Here is a 24,984-nt window from a genome sequence, read left to right as displayed (position 1 = left end):
TCTGGTCCTGATCAGGGCTAAACTATGACAAGAATACAGCCAGAAATTTAAGTCTTCAGTGAAAAAATAAGCAAAAATGACTTGAATTGTCTCAAAGAGTGAAAAATCTATGTCATTTTAATTAAGGGGATATTTTAAGGCAAAAGTATATCCAATATTATGTGCTCCATTAGTATAGAATGCTGCCCACCATGCTGTTACCTCTGACCCAGACTTTCTCCCAATCTTATTACACGAACTGGTGCTGCAACTGATCCAGACTGAAGTAGAAAATATACTTCCTCTCATCAAGAAACAAATTTTTTGAAGACTTTTTTTTTTTAACAGTTGTCAGCAACACTTCATTTTGAGAAGTGAAGTCTGTAGTCTTACACAGTACAAGGCATACACAAAGGAGAAAAAAAAAAAATCTTTATTGTATTCCTGAATAATTTCTTCAAGAACCATACTTAAATGTCTAACAATTACATGACATACATATTTTTCTCTAATATAAAAAATTGAGAGCATATTAAGAAAAAAGTTGCACTCCAAGAAAATACATGAAAAAAATTGATAGTGGATCCCTAATCTTCGAAATTCCTATTTCCTTTCTAGTTCCCTTTCTGATCACAACTGCAACAAATTCAAATCAATCTTTAATGCATATTATAATAGCATACAATTTGGCTAAGAAATTTGCAACAAATGAAAAATGCAAGATAGTAAATTTGTGTTTACTCCTGGAAAATCTATAGTCTGTAAGGCTTCCAGGCTCAATGAGCTCACAAAATTCAAGTGCAAATTGTAATTCTCATTTTTCTCACTGTTCCTAATAAACAGCACAGAGATTTATGGAGAATTTAAAACCATTATGCAAAAACCAATGAGCTATACACAGGCACTACCTATTAATTACAACCCTACAGATTTTTAAACTGAGTACTCATTGACAAAAGTGAACATACTTGGAAATAAAAGTTTAAAGACTGCAAGACATACTGAATATTGCAGAGTGGGCAAAATCCTCCGTGAACAGCCATGACTTTTGGAAGACAGCAACTGGAGATGAATTAGGGATAGGAAAAAATAGTCCTCATATAGGAAGTGGAAAAAAGTAGATATTACAGAAGGAATAGGGTTTATTGTTGTACAGTCTGTAGACTCCTGCTATGTCTCCTGCCTTACTGAGCAATCCTGAAACAGGAAGACCAGCAGACAAAATAAGTTAACCATCCAGTATAACACTGGTAAGAATCAACCTGATGTGTTGAGAATTAACAAGAACTTTGGCATCAACAGTCTCAAGCTAGTGCTGAATTGCTTCTTTTAAAAGGACCCAAAGGGTTTGAAAATATGTAACATGCAGTTAGTATGTCCCAGCAGTCTTAATGTCATTTCCTTAAAAATGACCTTAAATTTCAGCATGAAATAGGAAATATTTCCATCTTTAAGAGAAAAAGTGGTATACACTGGAATATGACTTCCAGATAACTCCAAAGTAACAGTATCAGATCCGAGTTATGATTTTCAAGTACGTTACCTGTACTGTGGTATACCATCAGAAGCTGGAAGAGCTCTTCTAAAGTTTAAACCTTAATTTGTTCTTACTTTCTAAGGTTCCAACTTAAACTGCTAGAATTATGTATTCACATGCAAGGTCCTCAAACTTAGCTCAGGTTAATGTTTCCTTTCAGTGGTCAAATGCTAAGCAAACACATTAGCAATGGAAGCAACTATTCAGCAATAAAACAATCAACAGAAGTAGTCACGTCAGAATCCGTATTTAAGACTCACATTAACAAGGGCAAATGCAACTATGACAGAAATGATGACTACATTCTACAAGATGAGGTAACAAACAGAGGAAAACAAGTTCAAACACAAGGTAAGATGAGCATAAAATCTAAACAAGAATGGAATCATGTAGAGGAGAGGAAAGGGCACAGATACAAATAGCACAAAATCTACTCGAAAGTTTAAGCACAGAGAGATGTAAAAATTATAAATAATGGCTTTGCATTTATATAGCACCATCCATCCAAACAAGACAAAGCGCTTTACAAATATTAATGAATTGAGCTACAGTGTCTTCAGAGGTATCCATATTCAATTTGAAGTGTGGTGTAAGAGTACTCTAAAACACACCAGTGATATCTTTACTGCTTCTTTCCTATTCAGGTATTCCCCTATGAAACATCACAAGTATTCCTGTTCTAAAGCATTTCTGTATTCCATGACACGTGCTACACTTTTGTACTCTAGGAGAAAGAAGACTCAAGCGGTATCTAATCACCATCTATAAATACTTATATGGTAACAACGGAATGATAGAAAATTACTCTTATTCTCAAGTGTCAGAATGAAGGAACAGTCTACATTTCAATGAAAAAGTGAGTTTAACCAGATACTGCAGCAAAAGATTTCCATGGTTAAGTACCAGCAGCACTAGAAAAACACACTATCAAGGAATAATTCTAAGACATTAGCACTGCACACATTCAGAATAACTTTATATTAAATAATTATATCCTAGTAATTCTATAAGAAATTAAAGATTGCACCTTCTGGCTCATCTATCACTCTGCAATATTAGAACCACTTTGAAGAAAAAAAAACAGGAGACAAGACAATGAGCCTTACCCTCTGAGCTTTTGCAAGTTCTTCTTTCAATCTTTCATAGCCCTTTTCTCTTACTTCCAGTACAGATGGGCTCCGTAAGTGAGATAAACTGTCTGTACTCAACCCAAAAATATCTTCATTTCCTTCAGCAACATCTGCTACTGTAGCGCCCTGCAAAAACTCTCTCTCTGCGTTATTGCTCTCCTTTCTGGAACTACTGTGATTGAATGACCCACCCTGGGGTCCAGAGGTAGAACAAAGTACTGCGTCGGTAACATTGATGCTGTAAAGAGAGTAATATATTTTTAATTTATATAATACATTACGAAGAAATATTTTAGAAATGGCACTAGTGGTGTTGAATGTATTATTATCAACACAATTTAATATTACAACACTGTAAGTAATATTAAACTTTTATCTTTAGTAAAGCAAGGAGTTTATATGCAACAAACATCAACAATTTAAATAAAAAGACACACAGAACTTACCTGACACCTGATGCTTCTCCACAATTCAGTTGTCTGGGAGATGAATAAACAGGTTGTGTGGGAAGGTCAGAAACATTTAATGCATTGGGTTGGATTGGTGTGGAGGACACAACAGAAGGATGTGGTCGGTAGATAACACTGGGTGAGGTAGTTTGTTCCTGAGTCCCTGCCTCATTTACTCCAAGAAGATCTGGTGTAGTAGGCGAAGCGAGGTTCACTTCATGAAAGCCTTCCAAGGGGTCACTGGCCATAATAAAAGCCTCATCATATGAAATCCTGAATTAAATAATCACATTATCAGAATGCAAACAGGAAATATTTAATTATATCTGACAACTATTTGAATTTAAAAAAACACCCAAATACATTTAATGATATAATGGAAACTGTGGACTAATCTTGCAAAAGTACCAACTTCAACCACCAAAAATGTTTCTTCCACACATTGGACTGCTGAGTCCAGAAGGTCTAATAGCAGACCCCGCATCTAAATAGGTTGATGAAATAAAGAACATGGTCTATATTATAAAATAAAGTAATCTTGAATATAGCATAGAGCAGCTTTGTATCAAAATACAAATATATTGCATTCTCAGAAAGAGAGACCTCCTAACTAGTAAGAAAAACAAAATTAAAACCTAAAGCTTCCACTTTTAACCTCAACAAAGCAAATAATCTAGAGACAGAAATCAGTGAACCTTTAAATAAATTCCAGTCCATAGCAGTTTTGGTTAAATTACACATCCGATCTTGTCACTGTTCACTGAAATGACAGAACTAGCCAATAACACTTCTTATGAAGTACGATGATGTGTATTTAATGTATCACATAATTAAGTGAATAAATATCATACAAAAAATATATTACAGGTATAAGTGTACAATGAATTGGTAACGTAACTGACAGTATATTTTAATTTTTTTTAATTCCATATGTTTTTCATAAGATCAACAGAAAACAAGTACAACACATGAATTCTGTAAGCCCCAACAGAAAGCTCCTATTTTTTATCCACTTACCAGAGATCAGAAAAATCTTTTCATGACTCAAAACTAAAAGTTGGAAGTAGCATAGAGAAATTTGTGAAGGAATTACTTAGCAGTGATTATTCACTGCAAAAAAAAAAAAAAAAAAAAAACCAACTTCCATGTTATATAAATAAAGAAGATAAAATTAAGGCTTCACAAAGGTACTTAACATGCAAAAAAAAAAAACCAAAAAAAAAAAACAAACCATAGCACCTAAATGAAATCCTACATTGCATTTTATAGAGAAATCTGCTTGGATCTTACAACTGAAAAGACAAGGCAAAGAGAAGATCTAGAAAGATGATGGTCATAGTAGATGACATCATCTCTTCATGGCTAACAGGTACGTCATTAGCTTCAAGTTCATTAGCTACTTCACAAAACATGTGGAAAATACCAAGAATTGAATCTGCAAATTAGGCTATGCAGTAATGTTTTAGTTAAATCAATACTTTTTGGTCATCTTAAACTCAAAGAACACTGCTCAAAATTGTTTCGCACCTCAAGTATCGTACTGAATACGTATACATCCATGTTTAGTTGCTTTACCACATTATCAGATACACGTGGAAGAAATTCATTTGTTCAAACGGCAAACCACAAACCACCTCTAAGAAAGTTCCTTGACTTAAGGGACACAAAAGGCCTTACAGGAATAAAAAGGGATAGGGTTTTTTTTTGTTTCAGGTTGTTTTTTTTCCATCTTCTGCAGAAATTTGTTTTATTTTGAACTATCAACAGCAGTTGCTCAAACATGACAGTTGAGCAGTTGCTCAAACATATAAAAACACTGTCACAGTTTTGTGCTTTGAGCTTTTCTACCATAAAACAGAGACAAACAGCTTATGTTTGAGTTCAAGTAAGTTTGAAAAAATATTCTTGTTTGGTTTCCCTATTCTTCTTACCTATTATAAGCATTCTAATGACATGCTCTGTGTGATTATAAAGCCTGTTGAGTCAACAAATTTAAATTGAGGGACTGCCAGAGCTACAGGACATTTCTTCAAGGTTACATTTCAAAAACGCTCTACAGTGCAACTATTAGACTGGTGTAAAACAATGACATCTCAAAGTCAGGTTAACATTCATTGTTCCCATCACTCTCCTCTTTCGACCAAGTAAGCCACGCCAAACACTACTATATTGGCAACACCGCCAAGATGTCTCTTCACATTCCCAATTCTTTGGATTCCAGTCTTCATAATTAAGAGAAAATGTAGGCTTCTGAAAAGGGATGTAGAAGGCTGTCTGGATGCCTTGCCTTTTCAATGCCTACAGCACCTAGGGAAGTGCACCAAACCCCACCCAACAGAAGCACAGACTGAAAACACAGCTGAGTGCGAAACTGGAGCAACTCTCCCGCCACATCTTCTCTTCTGTGAGCTAGTTTCCATTTCAGATTTGAAAGACATATTCACAGTTCCACTGAAAACCCACAATCTCACTTGATGTTCAATAGTGGTACCATAGCATTTTGCATTATCAGTACCACTGGTTGTTTTCAGCTGCATACCCCATTGGGCTGAGATTTTCTATGATTTTTTTTTTTCTCCAAACTGATTTTTTAAAAAATACTATTTAGCCATTTCCAAGGAAAAAAGGTTCAGAAAAAAAAACTTATTTTTCAGTTTTTTAATGTATTTTACTATTTCTGTACAAATCTTGTGGCTATCTGTTTGAAGTAAATATTTTAAGTACATCAAGTAAGCGACAGACTCAGAGATGTATCTTTACAATAATTTACACAAATTCAGCTATGTTATGAAGTCCAGAAAGTCATGCTGGCTCACACACCAAAAAATTATTAGAAGTCTGCTTATTGTCTTCCAAATGTTCAAATGCATTTCTAGCTCCCCCTCTAGACCATCATATCAATCTATGATTTGCAAAGCTGTATCCTTGTGAAAAAAAAAGAAAAAAAAACAATTAAAAAAATCCAAATTTAACAAAATTATATATCCTATTTATATGCTGCTACTCCTATGAGAAATGTTCCACTTAATTCCTCTCCTACAGCTTTTCCACCTAACCTGCCCATATTCTGCAGTGTTTTTAATAGTGTCATCTCTCTCAAAAAAAAAAAAAAAAGACAAAAAACCAAAAGATGACGGAATTTTATTTACAAGACCATTGCTCTGCTCATACATTAAATATCAATCTCTACCTAAACAGACAAGAGAGATTTAGGAGTAAGTAAATCCATATATGTCTTCTCAGTTATCGAAAAACAAGCTCTTTCTCATAGAGTATGTAAAAAACTTGAAGTTATTCCTGGAAGAGCTGAAAATAAAAGTCCCTCAGCTAAACTTTTCCCATAGCCTGTCAAATGGGCACTCCCAAGCATACCATCTGCGTAAAACACTTCCCATTCACAACTTTTTTCTTTCCTAGCATTACTTCTCACTCAGCAGTGAGCAGGCAGAAGCTGGGTACACCACCCATACAAGACAAAGAAGCCTGTATTAAACATCTCCAACTCAAGACTCACCAACACCATTATGTTGTTACCAACATGTCAGCTGAACACACGCTGCGCATTAATGAAACCAAATGTACACGCAAAAAGCTAGGCGGTCCTAAAAACAAAAGCTCTTTTGTGGGAAAGAACTCTTCAAAATAATGGTAAACAAAAGGAGGGTGGGAAAAGCACATTAAATTTCAGTGTCACTACAGATTATAAGCTTGGTTAAGGCTTTTGGGGGGTTCATATTACTGACTAAGGCAGCAATGAACAGCCTTGCTGTGAAGGAACATGAAGCGCATGGTAAGCAGACAGCTTTACTGGGAGCCAAGCTGACAGCGTGTAAAAAAAACACAGTGTTGACATAGCACTCTTTAGTAGTAATTCTGCTACTGTGAACAAAAGCTGATATTCTGACGTTTCAGGGCAGCGCACTTATTAAACAAAATCATGAGTTTTCTTAATACCTTTTCTACCACATTAATATATGGTGAAAGCTTGGAAAAGCATTAGTGCCCACTGAATAAGTGATTATTTTTGTCTTAGTTGATAACATGCAATTTGGATAATGTACAAAGTTCAAGTATGTAATAAATCAGGATGAAAAAACCAAAATAAATTAATTTCCTTACACTTTCATCCAGAAATAATACAAATTTGGCGGAAATGTTGCAGCTTTTTATTACCTCTCCACTGCCACACTTGTACTGCCAAATACCCACATAACTTAATGACGAAACTATGCTCAAATCTGTTATTTATCTAATATTAAACAAAAACGTACTATAAAGAAATCAGTTTAACAATGGTCAGTTTAACATGTTCCTATGGCTTCTAACAGGAATTAAGAATTGTGAACATTTTCAACAACAGTTAAATCAAAATTCTCAATCCAATTTTCCTGTTATTACTCTAAGAGGCGTTCAGCTACTTGTCTGAATCAAAGCATTCAATAACTAAATACTAAAAAGCTCCCTGAAAAGCAGTAGTTTATTGTGACTTGTTTTCTTTTTGGGGAAAAAGAAAAAAAAAGTATTGTTGAAAACCACCTACTAAAAACTCTGGAGTTTGCCTTTCACAGATTGCTTTTAAATACAAGATGAGTTGAAGATGACAACTTTCAACAATCTCCTAATTGTTACAGCCCATTTAAAAGCAACATCAGCAGCAAACAACAAACGCATCAAAAATCTCATTTCTAGCTTTAACAGTAAAGAGCACCATCACAACAGAACAGCTACCTACTCAAGTTAAAAAAAAAAAAATATATATATATCACATAAGGAAAATGAACAAAGTTACTGCTTCCAAATATTTTGATTAAAAGTAAATTCTAGTTAGCATTTACCAGAAAAGGTGCTTATTAACTACAGTGGTTTAATCTTCACACAGCAGGCCTTTCAAAATGTAATAAAGTCTCAAGGACTTCATTAATTAGATCCCAATGTCTGCTTCAGTTCATTTGGGAGGGATAGGAAAGTGGATTTTTTGTAGCAGTTCCTCAAAAGGACGGACATCAGCCCATCACTGGGTTTGCATTCTTTTCAATGGCTTTAAAAAAAAAACACAACGGTTTTCAAGTATTTGGCATTATATAAGAATGTATATGGAATGTAATACGTTTTAAGCTCTGAAGAACGCCATAGGGAATTAGAGTGGTGGACTAATAAATGCCTTTCAAAGAATCAGTCCAATTAATTACTGCTACTCCATATCTATACCTATCACAAGAAAGCAGGCAGTTTAAAAAGTAAAGTTGTTGTAAGGCATATTATGGATATTAATTTAAAGTTCAAACTTTTCAATTCAATTACACCTATCCAGTAGGAGATACTCATCAGATGTTGGCATGGGGCAAAGAAGTTTTATATTTATATTTAAGCTTATTTAGTTTTATATTTAAGCTTAGCCTCAGAATTCAAGCAAGTTTAAACACAGTTATTGACGCCATTTCATTGCACAAACACAATTCAAGATTTGCCACAGGAATTCCCCTCAGGTTTGCAAAAAACAATTCCCACTGTCACAATTTCACAATTATGATAGAACTTTCTGCTTCAGCAGCCCAAATATGCAGCAGTATATGGAGGCAGTAAGAGACGAGAGAAAAGAAAGCACTGAACTACTCGTCTTTACATACTCCACTTTTATTTGCAAGTGACCTTGCACTACGTATTTATCAACAGATGGTAAACTAGGCAAGACGGTAAATAGAAGGCCAATTGTAAGTTAGGCAGGTCTACAAAATATCAGGGCTAGCAAAACCACACTTCAACATAAGTATATTCTTCTATTGCATTCCAACTAATCAACTGGTGTTGTCATATAACACTACAACGTGGGTCTTTTTCTATTCTTTACTCCCACGTTGGGTATCTAAAACACTATTTCCCCCTGTTTTAAAAGAAACGTACTCTATTTGATAGCAATCCTTCATGAAGTGAAAAGAATTTCTATTTTGCTGAACTGACGATTAAAAAACATCTAATTTGAAAACTTTATTATAGGGATATTTTCAACTAGAAAAACACAGGCACAGACAGCAAGTGTCTCTCTTACAGAAACAAAAGGCACACAAGATTCAACGACCTATATTTATGAAGTGCTTGTGAAACCTATAAATAAACATGACTGAGAGTCTAGTAGGTAGTACAACTCTTACTAGAGTGAAAAATCCGTGCTTTGCAAGGTAGAATACTGCAAACTTTTATTGTAAACAAACATTCAAAGAATGCTGTTTGGTTTGCAAAGACTCTCTAAACCAAGTTAATTTAACTGTAAATATGATTTTCTTTGCAGACACTGTTCTTTGTAAGACAAAGCATTGCTCTGCCTTATCTTGGAAACATTCACAATCTCATCTCAGATTTAAGCCTGAACACAGTGACTGTAGTGTCATTCTTGCCAAGACTTGGACCTAAAGACCCTTTCAGATTCAGTTAACAGTGAAAATATTAAATCGGTAAACTTAAGCAAAAATGATCACAATGTTCATGGTATGTAAAGCTTTCTAAATCTATCTGCAAATGCATTTAAAGAACCATTTTCTTAATTTTTGAAAAACTGGCTAGCATATTATTAAGCATAATTCAAGTGTCTAATACAAGTTTTAGTCAAGTTACATTCGACAAGATTTTAAATGCCATATTAAAAAGCGTCTTAAAAATAAAAATCCAAAGTACACATTTATTTTCTGGGAAAATCCATAAACATAAATGGAACAGTGAGAGACCAGCTCACTTGGCATTTTACATGAATTTTAAATCAAATCAATAGAAGCTATGAAGATTGTTGCAGCCTATAATCAAAAGGCTTATTGTGACTGTTTTCCTACAGAAAAAAAAAAAAATCTCCTTTTAAATATAGTGTAACAGGAAGGATATTTCAGTCGCAGCTGTGAGGTGCACTCCCATTTGTTATTTATTAAAAGCATAATGAGAACGGTAAATTATTTATCCTATGCTCACTAGGTAACATTAACCAAGCACAACAGAAGAATGACTGCCAAGACACAAATGCCTGACTTTAACCCTCCTCAGAACTCATTAAACAGATCTATAATAAAAACAATATTAAAGCAACAAGACCTCGGGTTTTGCCCTGTATTTTACTGAGGAATACAAATATTTGAACAGATGGTAGCTGCCAATACATGCTTCTAGAGTGAATAACCTTACATCTGCTTCAAAAGACAAACTGACAATTTCAGTTACGGCAAGTCTGTGAAGATTAATCATTTCAGCTATCTAGATCACTGCTTTTGAGACTTCCTAAGAACACACTTACAAATGAATACGGCAAACAAATCAAGCAATATAAGGCTTGGTATGCTATCTGAAAAAAAAAAAAAAAAAAAAAACAAAAACCACCACCACTCTCAAACCGATGAAAACACTGTTGCTTTTTGACAGCAAGACGAGCATTGAGGGGATCATCAAGGCTTTGGCCGCTCGGTGTTCTCCTGCTTCCAGAGTCCTGTGACTCTCTGAGGGAACGGGTGGACCATCAGCACTCCGGCAGCACGAATTTCTGCACAGCTCATCACTTGCAATCAACTTGCAAACAGAATTTCCTTTCTGTGCCTTATCCTCTCACGTAACTGCATTCGAAAATTAAGGTAAACTGAAATCCCTGCTACTTAACCACCACAGCTTACAAGGCTACTTATCGGGGACCGGGTATTAACCTCAATACTCCTCCACGACCTGAAAGCGACCAGAAAGGCGACAGAGCCGGGCCCCAACCGTGCTGCTCCTGGCCCCTTCCAGGTGGTTGGGGAACGGGGAGGAAGGGGAACGGGATTAAAAGTTTGTGAACCCACCGAGCAGCCCAGCCCAGCCCAGCCCTCCCCTACCCCCGCCGCCTCCGGGCGTGTGAGGGCTTTGTCCACCGGCTCTCCCGGGGCCGAGACTTTCCGGGGTGACCCCCAAGAATTACTTTTGCCCAGTTTGGGCTCGGACCGCCGCCAGATTTGGGGTCAAGCGCATACCTGCGGCCAGCTGCTCCCTCTCTGTACCCACGCAAAACCCGACGGAGCCGGGGGCGCCCGGGCCAGCGGCGCCTTCCCGCCGCAGACGGACACAACTGCACGGCCCGGGTCGCGCTCTTCCGCGGAGGGGTGGAACCCCGCAGCCGGGGTGGCCACGGCGGGCGGGCGGCAGGTTTGGTGCGGGGAAGCCCGGCCGCCCGCCCCCGGCAAAGGGCAGCCCTCCTAGGCGGCTGCGGCTCCGCCCGCCCCGGCACAGGCTCCCGGTAGCGCGGCGCCGGGCAGGTGCAGCGGCGCTATCGGGGAGCCCCGACCCGGCGGGCCGCCCCCTCCCCTACCGCCAGCGGGGCCGGGGCCGCGCCCCCCCCCGCCGCCACGTACCTGCCGAGCCCAGGGAGACCGGACACCGCCGCCGCCGCACCGCGTCCCCTCAGCCAACCTGCGGGGGGGGGGGCGGGGCGCTGGGCAGCCGCCGCGCATGCGCCCGGCGGATGCACCGCCCGCAGCGGGAGGGGTGGGGGGCAGGTGAGCGCGACCCTCGCCGCCCCCTAGCGGGGGGTGCAGGGTAACCGCCCTCGGCCGGGCAGTGCCCCTCCTGCGGCCCGGGGTGCAAGGCCAGGCAGAGCAGGCTCCTGTCAGTAGGGGTGCCTAGGCCTCCCTGTCTGCCCTCAAAGCACCTGCCAGTAACCCAAAAATGCTCCTGAGGGACAGCATCAGGGAGGCCTTTCCTTCACACTCCTGATAGTCAGCCATGCTGCCTTACAGGCAGCTGGATTTCAGGGGCCAGAAGGTCTGGCAAGAGGAGGCCCAAGGCTGAGAGCCAGACCAGCCTGTGTGGGTCAAGGGCAGCCTCCACGCCTCAGCTACAAGTGGTACCAGGGCAGCCCATGGCAAATGCTCTGACCACAAAATGCTGTTAGATCATTTCTTCAGGGCCTAGCTGGAAAGGTACCGGAGGCTCACAGCTGACCCAGCACAGGGCATGGGTGCTGTCAGGTGCCGTGTTTCACCAGAAGAGAGGCTGCAAAATGCTCCTGGCTTCAGGAGAGATCAGCCAACGTTTCCCTGCCTCCGCTTATTACCTGGAAGTGAGGGTTAAAACATTGCTTCTGTTCAAGGGCAGGCGAGGACAGGGCTATTAAAGTCTGAATGCTTTGTTACTGTGAAAAACACGAGGAAGTTATATTTAATGGTGTATATTAACAAAGGCACAGGATTACACAATTAAAATTGAGAAAATGAGACTTATGGCAGATCATTATCCAGTGATTTTCACTCATGGGGCATGCACTACCCCAAATCAGGTGCTGAGCCTGCCTAATGTATGTAATAATTAAAAATTGAACTGTAATTTATATGCACAAGGCTTGTGCAATAAGGCCACATACAGAGCTAAAATAGGGCTTACCTGCTAAAGAGATGTGTTTTTCCAGCTCTACTAGTTTGTCCTATAAAGAGATAACTACTACTACCTCTCATCTTGGTTTGGCTATGTCCTTAAGCCGTCATTACTGCCAGCCTGACACAACCAGGGTAGTTCAGGCAATTTTCCAGCTTTTTAGGAGGTTAACATATAGCCATCACTTCTTCCCTTTTGAAGTCCTGGTCTGGAATCTTTTGTGGGTTTTTTTTATGTCTTTAAAAGCAGTAGGCAAAATGTTGGAAAGCTACTATAAACAAGACTCCATTTTAGCACTCGTCCGATTAGATTGCCTAAAAATATTCTTCAAATGACAGTAGCCTTGGCTGGACAATGTACTTTCATCGCTGTTAGTGCAGCTGAACTGAACCATGTGCTGCAATGGTGAAGAACTTTAGCAGAAAAAAAAAAAAAATAGAGTAAACAAGATCTTGTCCCACACATCAGTTAAGGAATCTAGGCCGCATTCCAGTCAATAATTGAAACGTTAATTATCTTGACAGCTTTCCACTGAATGTAAAAGAATCCTGTTTTGCCGGTCTGGTAGTACATAGCCACAGACAAATAATGTTCTCTGTGGTACATTCACTGTAGTATCCACCAAGCAAGAAGTTCATTTAGGGCAAATTAATACAATAAAGAGGATGTCAAAAGACAGATGTATCAATGTCATCCCTTGTAAAGTAAATATATTACCTATAATTAGTAATATCTTCTAAATTCTTTTTCAGTATGTAAGTCTACACTGACTACAAGGGGGCTTAGGCAGCAAAAATTACTACAGAAAATAATCATCTACAGCTTTTCTGGAAGCAATCTGAAAACCAAGCAGTGCAAAGAGTAGAATATTCAAAGAGCAGTATAATTTGAAGTTTGTTGTGAAAAGTCTCAGAGGTGTTCACTTTGAAGAGCTCCAACCTTTAAAGTGATTTAATTTGCTAATATTGACATGCAGTAAAACCCAGGCAGTGCTATCAGAATACAGGTTTGCAAATTAGAAGATGCATCAGAAAGTTAATTAAAAACATTATTGCAAAAGAGACATGACAAGTGGAAAACAATGTACTGAGACATAGTAAACTGACAAGAGTCTATAATTAGGATCTGTAATCCAATAGTTTGTAATCCTGTACAATGACTGTACTTGGCATGACAATCTGCTCTCTTAACCAGATTAGACATTTTGCATTTCAAGAAATAAAAGCAATACTGTTCCCTAGACATTTGACTGTGCTAAAATTAATCACCAACAGATTTATTTTGTCAAAGTAATCCTGTATTTTGCTGTATGTAACACTTTAAAAAGTCAGGCAGCAACAAACCACAGAAAATATAACTTAGGCAGTTAAAATTAAAAGTTGAAACAATTTGGATTAAATCCAAAAGAAAAGCAAGCCCTTTTTTGGGAAAAAAAAAAATCTGTTTTAAGAGAGTACTTTTATCCAACCCTTTGTTCCTTCCCGAGCTGCACATCAGTGTCAGAGTGAGGCTGCTCCTCCATGGAGCATGAGCTGGGAGCCAAGGGTGACCCCACCAGTGAAGGCACAGTTAAGAGCAGGGCTAGGCTGGGCAACAGACTTTGTCATATACCTAGTGACCATCACACAAGGTGAGATGTCAAATCAGGTCCAGGATCCATCCAGAAAGTCTCGTTAGGAAGAGCAAGAGACAAAACTAGAGACCTATAGCTATGATGTAGGTCTGAGGCTCATCCAAGGAGGGAGCAACCAAGACAGGCTCACCCAAAACACAGCACAGGTAAATCCTCGTGGCCTGAGCTTAAATGGAGCCCTGGAGTCTCTTCCCACTATGGAAAGAAGGTGCCTGAGTAGGGGTCCCAGATGAAGCTGATCAGGACAATTAAGGCCTTTTAGTGCCCTTAGGTCCCTGGCAATCAGGAGAACTGAAGTCCTTTTAGAAACAACACCATGCATTTCTGTTGTTCTAAGTGAGGAAAGTCACTGTTGCCAGTAGACAGTGATCTGTAGTTTACAGCTTTGGTGGAATAACATATGCCATGGGTGCTGTCTCTGATTAAATATATGTAATCTGACAGGACCATTCAACAAAACTGCACAATGTACAAAATCTGGAACATGGACTTTGCTGAAACTGCGTTGCTTCTAATAAACACTAGTATTTGCTGCTCCCATTAAATCTATTCACTGGGCATGTTAAATCAGTTCATCTGTTTCTTTTGAACTCCTCAGTGTGATCAAATGCCCCAAATCAGAAATTCCCATTGTCCAGCTAGACAGAAAGCTGAATAGACATCTCACCACAGATTTGGCCACATCTATGTACTGACAACTATCTCACTTGCATAGCCTCGTGCCAGTCATACTGATGCAAAATGTGGTAAACATCCTTGCAAACAGTTCCCTCACTGCACAGAGCCCCCTGAACTGCATCTGTGTCTGCCCGAGTCTTCTACTGCATTTGAACAATCTGTCTGAGAGTCTGTGTCTTCAAAGGTGGCTGGTTCCTTCACTAACAGTTACAACCCACCGAGCCCAATAAATCTGTTTCAGGCAGGGAGAAGCACAAGGGACAAAGGTGTTTCACAGAAGGCAGCCCCAGACCATGGAGGTGTTCTCTGTTGAAGGCAAGAATGGCTACAGGACTTTAAAGAAGCCAGGTGCAGCATTTTTCTTTGATCTGACTTTAATTAAAGTTTCTCATCTATACACACAAACACAAATGCCAGCTAATCAAATTTTTCCTCCTGCAGGTTGGGAGGAATAAAAGAACGAGATAGTTGTTCTCTTTCTAGATGTTCAAGTGTGTGGTGGGGGAGGGTGTCCCAACAATTTCACGGATAAATAAAGCAGATAAACTTTGAAATCTTATTTTCTACTTGCTTGTGGTACTTCCTACTTGGTTTTTTATTTAAAATTTAATATTAAATAAACTGTAATTATTACCTCCCTTTCAATGAAGATTTTATGAAACAATAAACTCGAGCAAACCGAAGGATGAATCTATTAATAGAAGTCACACATGCATTGCAACCTCATAGCACAGTGAAAAGAAATAAAGAGTGATCCACTATGTACAAAAAAGAAACAGAGACTGTAAATCTTACATATTTTAGAGATTTTTCCCCTCTTTCTACTAGCTCAGCTGAACCAGTGCTAGCAGTTTGTGGAACCGTAGTATAGACAAGAATTCCTCAGTCAGGCGTACTTCTTCAATCTTTAGCTAAGCGTTTGGAAAGGAAAACTAATTGGTACATTAGCATAAATAAGCACCCAGCTAATGGGAGTCTTAAAACTACAGCTCTTATCATTTTGCTGCTTTCACTAATTCAACTGATATAATGTTAAAACCAGTGAGGTGTATGTTTTTCTTCAAATCTACCTACTAAAAAACCCCAAAAGAATAGCAAATAGGCAGGATTGATGGTAACTACTCCTGAAGGTCTTTCTCAGAACTTCCAGTGGTGGAAAACAGCACGGCCTCCCTTCCAGTGCCAAACGACCCTTGGAGATAGAAATATTTTCCAAAGTCTAACCTAATCGCCTTTGCTGCAGTGTAGGACAAGAGGTAATGAGCTTATCTCAATGGATGCAGGAAGCAACGATCTTCAGGGTATTTGATAGCATCATCTATCCCCTCCATTTCTGAAAGACTAAACACAGTTATTTTAATCTTTTGTCATAGATGATGGTTTTTAGACCTCCAGTAAGTTTTTATTATTCTCTGTGGGCTTCTTCCTGCAGGTCCTCCCTTCCAACTTGTGTGTGCCTTCACTTGTAAACTTTCTTCTATGTCCATTGATTCTTACTGAATTCTAATCTTGTTGTGAAAAAAAAAAAGTTTATGTCCCTTCATATCTTGCAAATTTGATAAGTGCACTCCCTATTCCATCAGCCGAGTCATTAATTAAAGGATTGCACAGTATAAGAACCAGAATGATCCTCTGAGATGAGATGCTTTACTTTAACAATTAGCCATCCAAAACTACGTTTTGAGCATGGTTTCCATATCAGTCTTGTACTGTCTTTGCAGTAATTTATGCTATAAAGTGTGTTCCTCCCTTTTTTATGAGATGTCACAGGATGGAACTTCAGAAGCCTTACCAAAGTCTGTCTATATCACAAGTATATTGCTTCTTTCCTATTTGTCTTGGAATGGCTCAAATGATGTGCTCGAATTAACTACAAATCTATTGTAGCATCAAAACCTCAGACTGCTTCATAGTCCTTTCCTCTGTCAGACTTGCCAACATACTAAATCAGCATCAGAAATAAAAGCTTAAAATTATGTCTAAAAAGTGATGCTTATTAAAGTCCTGTATTCTTTTGTTAAAAGTCAAGACTTGAATGCACAAAAGTATAAATGGAAAGAAATTCCGTTTACACTCAGCAGATACCTATGTACAATCTGCAGAACTTACTGACACAATATAACAAGAATGGCAAATTCTTTACCATGTGAAAAAGAACCCCGACCTTTATATGACTACACAGAACACAGCCTAATCAAGGAAGATACAAATGAATAAGGAATATACATTCTCTAAATGACAAGGATTAAAATTTCCCCTTTGAGTACATTAATTTACAATTGTCCATTTTGACCCTAAGAATGATTCTGCAAATAAGCTGCCCAACTAGGCAGATTCTGCTGTTACGTATAAAATAAATAATGCTTCTAGGTTTTTTTGTAGGTGCTTATAAATGTAACATAATACTAAGTGGAAGAAACAAAAAAACTGAAATGGTCTTACCAACTTATGTAAGGACTGACATGTGGTTTCATTTATCTTTAGAAGCAAGCCAGGGACGGATCCAGAGTGTGATTAAAAATAGTACAATATGCTCATCCGTAGTTGGAAGACGGCAGAGATGCCAAACCTGAACTCAGAAATCAGAAAAAAAAACATACAAAATACATTTTCACCTGAAAATTAACCCCCCAAAAGCCAAACAAACTTGGTAGCCCTGATAGATCTACAGTTAAAACTCAAGAATCCTTTAACCTGAAGAGACTCCAAAAATAACTCCACCAAATTCTCCAAATAATAACAGTGCAAAGTGTACAGGAGGATTCAGGAATCTTATATTTTTTTCACAATTCTCCTTTGGACCTGGAAACCCTCCCTGTGCCTTAATTTGTCTGTCTTTAAACTGAAATTCATGGGACTTCTTCCTCTTTTGCCATAATGTGGTCACAAGATAAAGTTTAAATAATGACTTTTTCAAAGGTCTTCATTATTTCAGACTGAAGTTACTATAAAAATGGAAGATATGTCTTTAATGGACTGATTTTTCTTTATTATTGCTCAGTGACACAGAGATTCAAAACCAGACTTCAATCAAGGCTGCCAGTTACTGCTACTTTCTGCTCTGCAAAGTGAAGCTGGTCTCACGGAAAACTTTTTGCAGGTACCAACCGTTTCCTTGTGTGATAGAAATACTGTTTTATTCATCTTGTGTCCAGCATTATCTAGTTGGTACAGATGTCACTGCCCTGGGCATAGGAATGCTTCTCAGTTTAGAGTGGCCTTTTCTTCTCCTTGTCTTCTGAGCTGGCACGCTCATGGTGGCAGTGCTCTTCAAGTTCAGCACAGCAGAGGCATTTCTGAAAAGTAATCCAAATCCTTTACTCAGTTGCATAGATTGTAAAAAATGCTGAAGTGGTATTGAAACCAGAGTAGTTCCAGTTCCAAAAGAGAGACGTGACACTGTTACACCTCCCAAAGTGACCTTAAAAGTGCCAGGCCCCCCAGGAGTCTTGTGTCCGTTAGCATTTACATCTGTGTTACCTTGATTGGAAATGTGCCTACACTCACCATGGCAAGAAAAGTTTTCCCTCACCTCACTGAAATAGTCAAAGCATGGATTTGCCCAGAGAAGCATGAAGGATAAATTCCCCAACTCACACTATTGGATGCCCGTGTGTGTTCTGGGCCATGTGCTGGCTCAGCAGCGACATGATGAGCACGGGGTTTGTTTCATCCGCTCTTGGCTCACAGACTAAACCTCGTGTCTAGAGGAGCAATGAGACTTTCAATTTTGAGCTAAGGTAAACAAACACAGCATCGTGCATCTTTTGCAAAAGCTACCGAGGCTGTTTAGGCATTTTTTAAGTAAAAAGTTCCAGAAAACAGAGAATGAGAAGGTTTGTTGCAGTTCAGGTGGAGATGATTGGACTTCTTGTCCATAGAAAAAGGAAAGGCTGGAGTTTTTTCTCTGTTGGTTCACTAAACTCACTATTCTTTTTCCTGGATGCTACTTTCTCTTTTTATACTCTTTTTTTTTTTCCCTCTTAATCAATATCTGCAAAGCGAACAAATGAAGTTCTGATGAAAATGTTTAGCACTGAAGTATGCAAGGGAGGAAAGCCAGAGCTACCTTTGATGCAGGACTGGCAAGACCACCCAGGTCACCACAGTTTTATCCTTTCCGTGTGTGTATCAAGTACCATTTTTCATAGCGGTAAGTGATATTAGGGGTTTTTTGAACTAAAACCAGCTAAACAAGAAAAAGAACTCATGTGAGTTGTTCCCTTTACAAAAAGACGTTGATGATGGTCAGCTCTCCTGATGGTAGCTAATCTTTTTTTATGCACAAATACCAACAATCCTGTTCTCACAAATGCAGCAACAACAACCGTTCCAAGTCCTTTCCAGAAAGTACCTAACTCAAAATAACTTCCCTTTTCTAAACACTCTTCCCTGACAATGTTCTTCTGTCTGTTCTTAGTCTCCAGCTTGTTCTTTGAATCTCTTCTGTCTTATTTTTCCCTTTCTCTGTCATGCAAGCAGATACTCCCACAAATCTCTCTGCCCAAGACATAGCTCAAGAAAATCCTCCATCCTTACAGTCTCAGTTGCCTTTGATGGTAACACATCTCCACATTTGGGTTTGAGGCCCTCTTTAGTTTGAATACAGATAACAAAGGGCATGGTTTCTTCCATCAGTCTCAGCATGGCTTAATCACGCCTCTAACACTGTCATACGTGGTGAACTGCACCACAGCTTTACGTCAGTCATTACTGCACAGTGCTAATCTTTTAAAGTCAGCCATTAATCTGGATTGCCATTCTTACAGGTGATTTTTCATATACGAAAATCAAAATACATTCATACAGATAATTTCTTCAAGGAATAAGCAAAGCTGTCCTCATTAATTATTAAATGAGAGAAACAGAATTATTCTGCTCTAATGATATGTGTGTTGTCCATTGTTACCTATTATTATTATTACTACTACTACTATTCTATTTGTATGCAGAGAACAAGAGTTAACATTTGGTACTCTCAAAGATGTAACAGCACCCACTGAAAACCTAGCCTCGTAACCCATAAAGAACATGAGTTTATGATGTTGCCAGTGATACCTCAAAAATCTGGACTGAGAGCACACGCATGTCTGTTGTACAAACAAAGATGCATTATTAACTCTAATACGAATAAATACTTTTGGTATTCTTAGAAACATTCTGATGTGAGAAAAGATCCCTCTTTCTCAAATCTAACTCCCTAGGAAGTGCAAGAGACATTAATATACATTATAAAGCACAGACTATCAACCATCAATATTCTTTAATGTCTGCTACAATACAGAAATCTATTAACGTAATTTCTTCATTAAAAAAGAAAATAAGTTAGAGGTTTGCGGGATCCCACGTACAAAAGGATGATTATGCAAATGGCTGTGCAATCAGCTGCATTTTTAGGCAAGCAAGGAAATTATCTATTATCGAATGCTTGACATCGTGCGAGAAGTTTTGAAACCCTGGTCGTCTTGCGAAGCAGGATGACACTGACTTCAGAAGAGCCAGTCCTTAGAGCAAAATCAAGCATCTCTTCTTCTGCCATTGCCCTTCTGACCATTTAGCTTTCACTTAAGCTGGATCTATGTTTGCATTTATTAACTAACCCACCCAGCCCGTTTCAGATGAACAAGATGAGCAGCACTTTGGAGAAGCAGGTCTTAGGTCAAGAGAAAGCTGTCCCAGTCAATCCAGGTGTTGGCTTTTGAGCCCAGTTCACAGTCACCTTATTCTTGATTGCTTTGTTGATCCCATCTTCCTGACAACTCCTGTGCTGTGACATGTGTTTAATTTTGTGTGTTTGAACCTTCCGGCAATAAAAGGATTGTTGAATCTGATAACAGTCACAGTAATAATAATATTTCTAATACCAAACGCAGCACTACCACGTAACAAATGATGTTTATTTCATTACAAGGAAGTTGCAAAGCAAAGTGTTTCTGAATACAGTTTTACAGTACTCAGAGAATTAATCTGTCAGGACAGCAGGCTTTATCCAGCAGACAAATTCATTTGTAATCCTCTGAAGTATTCTACCATGTGACTTCCAGAGATAAAAGAGCCTCCTTTAAAGTATATTTCCACAACCCACACTGAGCAATGCTAAGTACGGTGGTATCTCTCTCAGTAGATTAACTTTTAATTATTGCAATTTCTCTCATGAAAGAGACTTTAAGATATCACAGCAGCTCTCTACATGTTCATTCTATGGGCAGAGGACATTTTATGTTAATTTACTCATTTATTTAATACAAGAATTCCAGCAGTAAGTGACAGTAAGTAGGAAAGCAAAGCAAAACTCAATATATACTCATCTGAGAAAATCTGACAGCAGCTTCTTTAATATTGCCCTCTTCCCAGCATTTTAATTATTCACTTCTTTTCAATAGGAAAATTCTTTCATGTTGTTCAGACCACATGTTACCCTAGTTATTATGGCATTTCTTTGGATATTGGCATTATCCGTTGTTGTTTGCTTGAAGCTTCACTAGCACACAATATGAATTAGAGTCTCTTCCAGTACTAATGGGCACAAAAATCTAGAGAAAAGAGGAGCAGGAAGCACAAATAAATGAAATAACTTGTATTTGATGGATTTCTACCATCTGTTGCACTGCACTGTCTTGTTCAACATCCGTGGATGATATTAGCAGAAACCTGTTTAGTTACACAGCGCTAAAATGTTTTTGTCTCTGTGTGACTGGTATGTGTCCAAAGCACATCAAGAGAACATGCATGCAAAATACACCATTAGCAGTGATCATTAGTAGAGCTGCATATACAGAGGAACTTCTGAAAACTATTTTTGTAGATGAGATCTATCAAATTCTTGTCTACTGGAATTCTGGCAACAGTTTCCACGTACTTGCTCATTATAATGAGATTTTAAGAATTTGCTGTAAAACTTCATTTGCTGCAGTGGACTCAGTTATGTTTAAAAATCTAATAAATGTTCATAATTATCCATACATCTTATGGTAGAAACAGTCACACAGCAGAGGAGAGAAAATACAAAGACAAATCCTTACAGAAATTTTTCTCTTTTTTCCCTTCAAAAATACGTATTTATTTACTTCTTCTATTATATTGTACACATCAGCTGTCTATTAGCCAGTTAATCACTTGGTACCCTCTTTGAATGCACTTCTTCACTAAATAGTGTATTTAAGTGCTAGGAGATCACTCAGATTGCTCAAGTGGCTCTTTGTAGTGTAGATTAGTTCATTCAACAAACTTGGCAGAAAGAGAGGGTTATGAGCAAGTATGAGAGAGGAGTTCCAGTTCTTAATAACAGGTCACAGACTGCAGGTCTCTCTGTTCTTCAGTCTACTCCCAAGCTCAGTGTTTGTTTGTACTCTTTACCATACCAGCTTGGAAGAAATAATCAGAATTCTTTCAAAAATTATTCCTCTTGAATCTCTGGGAACTAATCCAGACTCGTTCCTTAATAACTCCAGGCAGCTAATGCTCCAGAAAATGATGTGGCCAGCAGGAGTAGGAAAGCGATTGTGCCCCTGTACTCGGCACTGGTGAGGCCGCACCTCGAATACTGTGTTCAGTTTTGGGCCCCTCAGTACAAGAAGGACATTGAATTGCTGGAGCTTGTCCAGAGAAGGGCGACAAAGCTGGTGAAGGGTCTGGAGAAAAAAATCTTATGAGGAGCGGCTAAGGGAACTGGGGTTGCTTAGTCTAGAGAAGAGGAGGCTGAGGGGAGACCTTACAACTCTCTGCCTACCTGAAAGGAGGTTGTAGTGAGGTGGGTGCTGGTCTCTTCTTCTAAGTAACTAGCGATAGGGTGAGAGGAAATAGCCTCAAGTTGCAGCAGGGGAGGTTTAGATTGGATATTAGGAAAAATGTCTTTACTGAAAGAGTGGTCAAGCATTGGAACAGCTGCCCAGGAAAGTGGTGGAGTCGCCATCTCTGGAAGTGTTCAAAAAACATGTAGATGTGGCACTTGAGGACATGGTTTAGTAGGCATGGTGGTGTTGGGTTGACAGTTGGACTTGATGCTTGTAGAGGTCTTTTGCAACCTGAATGATTCTATTTCATTTTTTCTAAAACCTGTGTCCCTTTCCTGTCAAATTGCCCAGGGCTGCATTGCCCGGCTAATACCTACTGGCACAACACAGCATGTCTATCTCAACCTTGTTAAAAGCTCATCAGCAATCAGCAGCATGCAGCAACAGGGGTTTATGGCTAGGCAAGTTGGAGGGAGGCTCCATAAAAGAGCCCTGCTCTGGAGGGTGATTTGCCATAAGGGAGCAACATCACCCAACCTCAGCTGGTCACTGCTGTTACTCGGGAGGAGGACAGGCGACCAGCAGTGTCCGTAAAACTGCTCCCTTTGTCCTTCTGCCTGCCAGCTCCATCTCTTCTCCTCAGAGAGGCTGCTGGGCACCCTGCCACTGCAGACATGTTATCTCTGGACACTGGCATGTAGTGGCCATGGCCCATGGCCATGGGGGAATGAGAAGGAAGACGTGGGACAGTTTTGCCCAATGTCTCTCCATCCCCGGTGCTGTAACACCCCCATGAGACTGCAGCCAAATGGTGGAGGGGCAGAGGAACAGATGCCACAGGCCTCCCTTTGCCCCGATGCCTCCCTACAGCTCTGCTTAGCTGAGTGCTCATTGCAGCGATGTCCTGTGCACAGCAAGGAGCCATCAGCCCTCTCAAATCTTCAGCAGGCGTTTCTTATACAGCAGGACTGTCACAGCTGTGTCAACATCACCCAGAAGCAAAGGAGCGTGACTGTCATTATCCAATATTTTCTCAGTCCTTAGCCTTAGCTGACACTTTTGTCAGAGACCAGGAAAAGCATTTGATGCTGTTTTTTCCCTCCTGAAGCTCCATCTTTATCCTCTGCCTCTAAAGCAGGAAGCAGTTTCTAATGTCTTGGAAAAACAGGGCTTTTGCAGAGCTCTGTAGCTAGTCCTTACGGAGCCACAGACATTATTGTGGTGGTTTTCACAGCCCTTCTGTAATAAATGAGCTTTTGGAGCCCACCACAAATGTGTTGTTAATGTTGTGGACTTGAATTATCGATATAAAGATAAACTGAAGAGCTGAATCAAAATGTAAGACTGCCTTAAAATTTACAGTAAAGGTCTCTACTCACTCGTGCTAATACTAGTATTGGCATTGCCTGGAAAAGGTGGTAAGTTCATTAACTGGGGACGTTGCGGTAGCAGTTACAAGCTATCACTCTCTCTTCCCCCTTCCTCCCACATTCAGGTGAATCCAAGCAACCTACGGCTCTGGAGAGTTTAAAAAGGGAGGGCCGTTAGCTGGGAAAGGATGTGCCCAGCCAAGTCCGAGGGTGCAGTGTGGCCATGCAGCAGCCTCTGTTAGCAAGGGCTTCCATCAAGTCTGCTTCTCTTGGGGAGGGAGGAAATGGAGGAGAGATGAAAACGTTGCCTGTCTTTGGAAAAAATCCAGCAAGGACTTAGGGGCACCTTTGTGCTAAAAAGAGGAGTTTTTCCTACAGAACCGGTCACAATGGAGCTACATAGCTGGAAGCCTGTATTTATTTCTGCCTATGAGCGTACAGGAGCTCTAAATCTCATGCCTTCTGCAAAACAGATCCAAGCCAGTGGAGCAATCTCAGCTGCTTCAATCTGCAGGAAGACCAAAGAGCTGCCAGGAAAACCACCTGATATCCACTGTCTGACACACAGAAGTGCTATTATTTACTGCTCAGCAAGCCCAGAGAACGATTATACTTAGCAAAGAATAATGTTTTAGGTCTAAGTAATTATTTTACCAGTGACCTTAAAATATCCCTGTTGTTAGGAGTTTTCCTTGCAGAGGGCAGTGACTGTAATAGGATCGGGCGGTATGTTTCTTCATGCCAAGTCACTGAATGCTAAAATGATTTGTCATCTTTTGCCACAGGCCACTGCCTGACACACACATGCCACAGTCTAATGTCTTGCCTGCTTTGACATCGAAGTGTCTTCCTTCTGCCATTGCCAAAGAGAAGAAAGGCAAACAGTGGCAGCAACTCATTTTCTTTCCAAGAGTGTTTTAATTAAATAAGTGGTCTCAAATAGCTTCATGGAAATAAGGCAGGGGGAAAAAAACCTTTCATCATAAAATGTATTAAATCTATAAATCTTACTTGCTGAATCCCCCTGCAGTTTTTTTTTATTTACTTCACAGTTGCGTTATTTCAATCTCCATAGAGATTTATGGCAACATTATATGACATCT

At 39.4% G+C, this 24,984-nt stretch overlaps 1 protein-coding gene across 3 annotated transcripts in view; it reads right to left on the bottom strand.

Moving 5' to 3' along the window:
• RAB3IP (RAB3A interacting protein) overlaps positions 1 to 11,521 on the bottom strand; it is a 33,951-nt gene extending 22,430 nt beyond the window's left edge. For 2 of the 3 annotated variants that reach the window (XM_086740032.1, XM_086740033.1), the window contains exons 1-3: positions 11,450 to 11,521; positions 3,093 to 3,368; positions 2,623 to 2,884 (exon numbers count right to left, since the gene is read on the bottom strand). In XM_086740032.1, the coding sequence (XP_086596158.1) occupies positions 2,623 to 2,884; positions 3,093 to 3,343 (513 nt within the window). In that variant the 5' untranslated portion in view covers positions 3,344 to 3,368; positions 11,450 to 11,521. Of the gene's footprint in view, positions 1 to 2,622; positions 2,885 to 3,092; positions 3,369 to 11,071; positions 11,229 to 11,449 lie in introns of those variants that run through there. The other variant, XM_086740034.1, reaches the window with a different exon arrangement.
• Positions 11,522 to 24,984: the final 13,463 nt, after the last annotated feature.

This window comes from Chlamydotis macqueenii, chromosome 1 (genome assembly GCF_036417535.1).
Source record: "Chlamydotis macqueenii isolate bChlMac1 chromosome 1, bChlMac1.mat, whole genome shotgun sequence".
Classification (NCBI taxonomy): domain Eukaryota; kingdom Metazoa; phylum Chordata; class Aves; order Otidiformes; family Otididae; genus Chlamydotis; species Chlamydotis macqueenii.
Note: the sequence above shows the minus strand (reverse complement) of the source record. Positions and strands in the feature narration are given on the sequence as shown.